This window comes from Pterocles gutturalis, unplaced genomic scaffold (assembly GCF_000699245.1).
Source record: "Pterocles gutturalis isolate BGI_N339 unplaced genomic scaffold, ASM69924v1 scaffold46245, whole genome shotgun sequence".
In the NCBI taxonomy this organism is placed as follows: domain Eukaryota; kingdom Metazoa; phylum Chordata; class Aves; order Pterocliformes; family Pteroclidae; genus Pterocles; species Pterocles gutturalis.
The window spans coordinates 2,551-11,216 of NW_010139936.1; the positions used below are offsets into that span (position 1 = coordinate 2,551).

General features: G+C 36.8%; 1 protein-coding gene across 1 annotated transcript; it reads right to left on the bottom strand.

Annotated features, from left to right (window-relative positions):
* Nucleotides 1-377: 377 nt before the first annotated feature.
* On the bottom strand, nt 378-8,228 carry YIPF4 (Yip1 domain family, member 4; the record flags this gene model as incomplete). Its single annotated transcript, XM_010083483.1, has 4 exons — nt 378-1,423; nt 3,809-3,922; nt 5,776-5,853; nt 8,057-8,228. Coding segments are annotated over 4 exons (502 nt in total), but the record flags the coding sequence as incomplete, so codon positions are not given.
* Between the last annotated feature and the right edge of the window lie 438 nt (nt 8,229-8,666).

Sequence of the window (8,666 nt, forward strand, 5' to 3'; positions counted from 1 at the left end):
TTGACAATACTAAATACTGAAGAGAGCAAATGACTAAGTTAGTACCACGCAAAGTGAACTTCACTGGACTTCCTTTGCGAAGAAACGTTGCCATAAGGACCATTACATAAGCAATCAACACAGCACACAGGAAACATTTAACATGTCATCATGTTATTACATAATCCTTGGACAGTCAAAATTAGCAAGCCTGTAATTGTTACTAAGGCTGTAATTCTGCCTTATTTAGTGGAGGGAGATTCCGACCGTACAAATCTTTTTTTATTTCTCTTTACAAAGGATTTACAGTATTGGGGGGAAGAAAAAAAATAAAAAAGGATGCATGTTAAACACCATGCTATCAAAAGCAAGACAGAGCAAGATGTTGTAAAACATAGTTAGGGAAGCATTAGTTTTATTTTGTCATCATAAAATAACATTGTTTAAAGATCACACAAATTTGATAGACCATCTTTTTTCTCCAACATTAAGCCAGCACTACAGTTGAGAAAGGTGTTCACCTGTTTCTCTGTAAATTATACTTTTAAGTAAAATAATTTGATTCTCTAAATATGCATTTTAATTCATTATGTCACACTAAATATCTTGCTCCTTTGGTCAGAGATAGTAAATGAAGACTTCAAATACTTGTATCTTCAATTTTTAAAAATTCAATATACATCCTTAACCAAGGAGTATTTACGCTACACACAAGCCATAGATACAAAATACACAGTATATACATGTTTTGAAAACAAATTGGAATTTATAAAAACTCAATAGCCAAATCAAAGTAATTGAGGCACAAAATTAAAAGTAGGATCTTCATGTCTTGATTATACAGACTATTCTGTGAACAATCAGGACTGTTTCATAAATATATATTATCTACAGAATTTGCTGTGCCACAAAAAGCCAGCTGTGTTTAAGCTCAAAAGAAAAATTGCACTTTGAGATTGTTACAGTTAACTTCTCATTTTTCTCCTCGAATATCATAATCTGGTCCTAGTGCTTTTGGCACAGGTATCGAGTTGTGGTTTTGCTACACTTTCTTATAAAACACAAGGTTCTTTTATTTTGTTCTTTAAAATCTGAAGAGTCTTAAACAAACCTAGAACTTTGATACAAATCTATATAGCTACAATTGCTTCATTAAATAATATACACAAATATGCTCTTCAATCTTAAAACATCTTGACAACTGGATACGAAACAGTCACTTGTATTATCTCCAGCCCCCTTAATCTTATGCGTTATCAGTCTGCAAGGGAATAAAATACGGCTTCTGGCCACATCTTGCACTAGATCACACGCCAGTGTATAAGGACAGAAAATAAATGTATAATAAAAAGATTGGATAAATTAGAAGGGGTTTCTTGGTCTTGAATTCTTCTCCAACTAGTAATGATGCAGCACTGTATGCAGCCCAAAAGACTCCAAACAACTGAAAAATAAGATGAACAGTCTTAGCTGACACCACAAGAAAATCTCTCCAAACACCAAGATAAAAATCAGTTATTCTCTCAACATAAATAAAAAGAACTCCCCCAAAAAAAGAATTTTGGGAGGAAGAACTCCATACACACAAAAAGAATATCCTCTGCATTTTCATTTAAGTTCAGAGAAAGATTTAATAAACAGGCATGTTATTTTGAGACAGTTTCATGACGTGAACAGCTCAGGATCCACATTTAAGTTTTCTCTAATTTAAGACATATGGATACCATAAAGCAAGCCGTAAGCTTACATACACTGTCAATCTGAAACTTCACTGGATTAACTTTTCTTTCTACCTTGACTGTCCCCAACTATTAACCTCTCCCTTTCTTTAACCAGAAGAGTTACTATACTTGACTATTCCTCCTGCATTATGTACCAGAGGGTTAAATTGCCATTTTTTATTTCAGAATTCATCTGGCTCATAAGCTTTTCTTTAATCATGGTGCCCCCACCTCAAGGTAACTGAGCCTCACATTCCCATTCCTTTCAGGTGCAGTGAGAAGCCTGCCAAAATACAATCTGTATCAAAACCGATATTGCTTACTAAGTTAAGAAAGAACCAGTTTAAAAGACTCGTACAAAGTAACATTACCTATGAACATCCACTGTGTTATTCTGAAATTAGCATGCACACTTAAAAAACAAAAAGTCTTGAGGTCAGTGAACTTGACTCAAACCTCAAACTACCAAGGTTACAGCAAAAAGTAACCACTTATTATCCTCTAGCAGCACCTTGAATATTAATAAAGGAAAAATACTTAAAACCAAGTGGCAGCAAACACACTGTAATCGTCTGCAAAACACAAGACCAAAGATGGCAGACATTACAGGACCCCTGCAAAGAACTTTTTCCACACTTCTGTCAGAGGAGCTGAAGCCCCTTGAGGGATTATGTGGCTTGTTCAACTGCCATTGTAAGAAAACCAAACAACCAAAAAAAAAAAAAAATGCAAACCAAAAACGCAAAACCACCACCAAAAAATTTTGGATGTGATTGCATACTTCTGGTCTTGCTGCCTAACCCAGGGCTGCAGAGATGGACAAGAAGCACAATCAAGATCAAGACTGAATTCCCTAAGATACATTAGGAAAATTGCAGCAATTAAAGCAATCGAGGTGCATTACTCGAGCAGTTTGCTGATTGCAACTGGAAAAGAACTGACTGGAATGTCACTATTTCACTGTAAGTTCCCCAGCTTTAGGACTGTGAAATAGAGAGCACAGAGCTCTCAAGCCATAAGTAGCAGTATGTGCCACAGTGTAAGTAGTTTTGGCCATATGGGGCTTGTTCTGCATTTCCACACTAATGATGAAATCCTTGCACAGATTCATCCTGAAGTTAACACAAGACTGTTAGGAGTAATCAAGTAACAGAGGTTTCATTAACATTTATTTATTTTCAAGTTATATATTAGTTCACTGGCAAGTTAATGATTTGCTTTCTGACTGTATCACTTAAGAGTAATTGCAAGTTATCAAATCACAAACACAGCAGTTTTGTTATTTATCGTACACTTCGGTGGTACTTCAATTATACTGTTTACCACCAAGCTAAAAGGACAGAACTCAACCAGATCAACAGAACTCAAAAAGCGTACAGGTTAGCTACTATGAATTTTCTCAGTCAACCTTTCCAAAACTTCAGCAATGACTTCAAAGGCTACCTAAAAAGGTTTTCAGTAGTACTGGAAGTGTTCAAGAACGTTATGTAGTTCTGGGATCTATCGGGGGACGTTGCTAGTTTCATAAAAGGTGTCCAACAGCAGGTGGTATCAGGCAAGTTATTCTTGCTTTGTGCCTTATATTCCACATCTGTAAAATCAGAACAATACTTACTTTCTCTGCAAAAGGTATTGAGAGCTTTGTACTGCTACCGCTATGGGAAGGTCTCAGAACAATGACTAACATCATATTCATGCTGCAGTAACTAAAAATAAACCGGAGGATGGGGGAAGGGATTGAAGAGCTTATTTTCAGATTCTTCATTTTGAGGTTTAATTATGCATCCTCTTCTCAAAATGATAATCCGATTTATTTAATGCAAATATTACAGCACAGCAAAATACTTAAACAGAAGCTTAATCGATAACGACAGGTGGTGTTATAGCGACAGCACTGTATATCCCCAAGTACTCATAAGAAACATTTAAAACAGAATTCACTCAGCAGCGAACCATGCTAACCAAAAGGATGGCAGAGCTCAGGTTGTAGTTCTGAATATTTTGACACATTGTTATGTTGTCCTGAACAGATGAACACTTGCAGTCTTAGGAAAGTGACGTAAAAATATGTAATGTAAACAATTCTCAATAGATGACACTGAACTTACTTTTATTAGGGTAGAAACAACTTCAAATGATCCAACCACCAAAAGTACAGGTGCTATGACAATGAGGGGAAGTAGGGAATATCCTATCACACCAAGAACTTGGCCATAAGCAACCTGAAATTTTCAAGCATATACAAACAAGTTTTTTAGTACTCAATCTTTGTCACCAAACACAATCTGATCTTGTTATAACAGTATCAATAGTCATAATAATATGTTAGGTATTCATGAAACTTCAGCTAAAGGAAGCTTGCTAGTATGAAAATTACTTTTGTATGCTACCCCCTAGAATTTGGTAATTAATCATGTTGGTTGTTTTTTTTTGGTTTTTTTTTTTTTTGAACAGTGTAAATCACTTCCAAGGTAAGAATTTACACAGGTTGAAATATGTAATTCCACTCACCCATCTTCATGTTCTGCCTTAAGCAGTTCCCAACTACTACTCTCCACGGAGAGTACAAATGATAGCCAGGAGCACAGAACTACAACAGACCTCTCAGTCGCCAGCTGTAGTCCTGGCTGTCACAAGCAGCAAAGATATAATTTGCTGCATCAACATACCCATAGCCATTACACATAAATACATTCACAAAGTATATTAATGCTTTTGGCGTCAGTGGAAGACCTAGAACCTGATCCCTTTAAGGCACAGAAATCTTCTAACTTCCAGGTTAAATTTATTATGACTACCTTAAACAGATTTGTTCAAAATATTTGCACAACTGTTTTTAGCTTCATGGGGATTAAAATGTCTGATTTTCCCCTACTAGGGCTTGAAATGTTCCTAGGCCCAGCTAGGCAGCTTGGATTTAACAGGAAAAAACAGTGGCAAGACCAGGGACCATCTTGCAAGTAATCTCTTGTGGCTGGTGATCCTTCACAGTGAACTGGGCAGACCTATACTCTCTCCCCAGTTTATACATTCTGATAATTCCACATTTTGAGCCACAACACTGATTGATTTAAGGGCATCTGGATTATGCTGGTATGCAGAAAAAACATGCAATCACATTTATAAAAGCTTTTTCTTTCAAAACAGTGTTCACACAAGAAGATTCTAGCAATTATGATTGAAAGGAAAATCTAAAAAATTAAAGTAAATGTAAATAATACAGGAAGTCTGCAACACTGGTTCATCATTACTGCAAGATGCATAGTAAAAGTATTTTAAAATCAAGTATCACTGAATATTTAGTTCTTCATGACACGTGTTCAATGCATTTTATGCTGCAGAGCCATTTAAGAAGCTTCTACCCTCCTGAATGTTCTGCTGTAGCTGTCTGTGGGCCTTGCTGTAAATCATTTTTTGTTGTTTACACCTGAATCGCTTAGTGACTCAATTTGTAAACAGCTCAAACAGCTATTCCAACTCCGCTGCTGCAAGCAGCTAGAGGGAGGGATGTAGGCCAGAATTTCAATTGGCTTTGCAGTTGAACGTGTGCTGACTTTCATCCTTTAATGAGTTTGAACTGCATCAAGCCAAGGATCAAAACAAACACTGGTAGGTGCTCTACCCACAGGGGCATTATACAACTGCTGTTAGCCCCATTAGCAAAAAAAAAATTAAATAAAGGGCAGTGCAAGAGCAGTGCAAAGGAAGAGAAAGGCACTCATTTAGCTCAGTGACCGAAAAACTGAAAGCACTTGTCCCTCAAGAAGGGACTTCAATTCTTGATCACAGGCACCTGTTAGAATTTCTAGGATTCATAGTACAAATTCTTAGATTGTTTATCACATCCAGTGTGCCATCCATCGCACAGCAAGATTAGCTGACCATCTCTGTATTTTAGATTTTACTTTGGAGGCCAAGAACCTGAAATGTAGACCTTACAATTAAAAACTATATCCATTCTTAGCCAGCTAAGGTGGAAAACCAAGCACCAAGAAAACCCAACTACTACTGAAAAACGCAGCCAAGAGACTTTACATTACCTCCCGCTATGTCCTTTTCACCTACAGGTACTTACTTCTCCTCCAAGAACCCTGGCCAGTAAAAAAATTGTTAAGGATCCAAATATCCAAATAGTTATAATCCAAGAAACAACCTTAAGAGATAAAGAACAATTAATTTACATTAAGCATTTTAATTGTGAGAAAGTAGAACTCATTTTGTTAATCACTTTCACTGCAGTTTTTGTTACACAAAACTGAATTCTGAATTGCAGCAAGAGTAGTTTTCTTAGTATCACAATGCAACTTGAGAATAAATTTCAGAGGTTACACTTAAGAGAATCACATTAATGGTAAGTTTGGTGAACACAGAATGCACATGTAATGTGCTCTGTAAGTCTTGTAATATTGTATCAGAGCAGTTTAGTTAAAACTAAAGCTAAGATCACCCTAGCTAAATGTCTTCCCATCCCACCTATTACAAAAGCTGGCCTCAGACAGCTTTTAAAAGTCAGCCCAAACAATACAAGGAGTTTTATTTCTGTTTCTTTCATACACAAAGATGCCATTTTATTCTTTACGCAAACTGAGAATGCTCACAAGAAGACATGGGACTTTAACTCTCAGTAGAATTTGATGCTGACTACAACTAAGAGACAGCTTCAGACTCCTGGGACAAAGTCTGTAAATATTTTTTCTTGCTTCTTTCATTGGTCTGCTCTTAAACTGAAGAAGAAATCTTAAACTAATTCTCCAGCTTAACAGAACCTTCAAAGTAAATTAGCTGTTCTTGGAGTTGAGGCACCAGGAGGATTAGAAGTGAAGCTCTCCTTTTTGAAATACTTTTTTAGAGGGCAACAACAATATCAGTCCAGTCTTTATTTCCAAATGTACAATGGTTGCACTTAAAAATGTAGTTAGTACTCAATTTTTTTTTTGCCTAATTAAAAGTTCCAGATTCACAGAAGAATAAGAGAGGGGATGACTTTTCTTTAAATTTAAGAAGAGATAAAAATCAGGACACCACTTGAAAAAAATTAAGATATAATGGCTTTATGCTGTTTGTGAAAATAGTGCATGGCCTCCTTTTACTTCCTCCTTTCTTCCACTGTCTAAAAGAAGAGGACCAGATTAAGGTCTTAGAGCAGGACTGCTCATCTCTCTCCAGCTTACAGCCCGCTGTTCAGTTCATCTAGTCTAGCTGCTGTCAGTCATCCCGGAGCTAGCTACCAGCTTTCCCTCCTCACACATGTACAACACTCCTACACCAGTACGGTAAATCTGCTGTTCCTGAGAAACATCAGGCCTGCTGTTCACGTACAGCAGCTACACAAACTGCAGAAGGCAGTCTGTCTGTCATGGGATCAAGGAATGGTCCTTGCTTTGCCCAGGGGACAACTAAGTGGTCCACTTGAAAAACACAGTGTTAGTCTACTTACTTCACATCTCATGGAAACAAGATACTGAGAGGGAGTTCTTAGTCAGCATCTGGAACACCATATGGAAGCCAGAGGTCGCAAAGGGAATGATTTTATCTCACCACTCACGAAAATCCTTGCATAAGCACATTCTGTTACTTTACCTATGGCTGATTGCTATACTAGGTTGGATTTAAAACAACTGTAACTACACATATAGTCATAAAGATTTGTGAGGCAGGATCACCTAGGCTCACATCCAAATTTCAACAATAAATGATACCACTTCTCTATTTCAATCGGAACATAAACAAAAAAAAGCTAACAGTGTTCATGGAGGCCAACTAAATCTGCCCAATACCTCTGAATAGCTGTTCACCCTAGAGTTCAAAAGGAATTATGGAAAAAGTTTATTGACCAGAGGAAAGTTATTTGACTACAATTGAGCACAGAGGACAAAATAGCAAATGGCACTAATGAAGATTAAATGTACCCAACAACAGTGTGACATAGCACAAATTAAACAAGTAGCTTCATTTGTCAGGAAATTAAAAATCCTGGCATCCAAACAAATGCTCTTTGGTAAAATTTTTTAGTAATAAAAAGCACATTAACAAAAGGTCACAATTAAAATTGCAAGATTCACTAATATGACTATAAACCCATTAGTATCAATCTGTTCCCCCTAGAAATCATGTCTTTCCTTTGCTTTACTGTATAAAAACAAACCTGACATTTCATCATCATGAACTTATCTGTGGGCTATTTAACACATTTCTTACTGCTGTCTTTCTATATATTAACTTGAGAAACAGCATTTGAAATGGCCCACACTAGTATGTGAGGAAAAGACTTTCTACCTACATAAGAATGCAAATTGCTTAGCAATCATGTCCCCAAATTGTTTAGATTTCTTTTTAGGTAGAAGGCTTATACCTACCTTAAATTGTCCATATAAAGAAATCATTGAGAAGAAGAGGACAACTGCCAGAGGACCCCAAAAGTCTGGATTGTCTCTCACTACCTGTCTATTAAACCCAAGAGATGGCATAGGCATCAACACACATCGAATTTTGTAGTAAATATCCTTCAGATCAATGTCGAGTTCTTCCCTGAAATTGTAAAACAAGAGAACATTACTATACACCACAGTAATAAAATAGAGCATAAAAAAGTAAGTTTGTGGGCAAACAGCAGGGTTATAGAGCAAGCCTGCTGTCACCCATAAGGCCTTCTGAAGCCAGTACTAGCAAAGGAACAGTTTGTGCACAACAAAGCAATGCTGTCCCTTCACCAGGCATTCAGTAACCAGTGTGACACAGATATATTTAATTATTCAAAAATCAGTTAACATGACTGAGAATAGAAAACATACACAACATACTCCAACAGCCTCCATTAACACGGTAGACCTATTTTCTGACATGCAAGAACATGACACATCATATCACTGTAACTACTTAAAAGTCAAAGACATGCACACAGAAAAGTAGGCTGTCTGTGCGTTCCTATGCTGAGCAGTTTCACAGAATCACAGAATGTTAGAAATT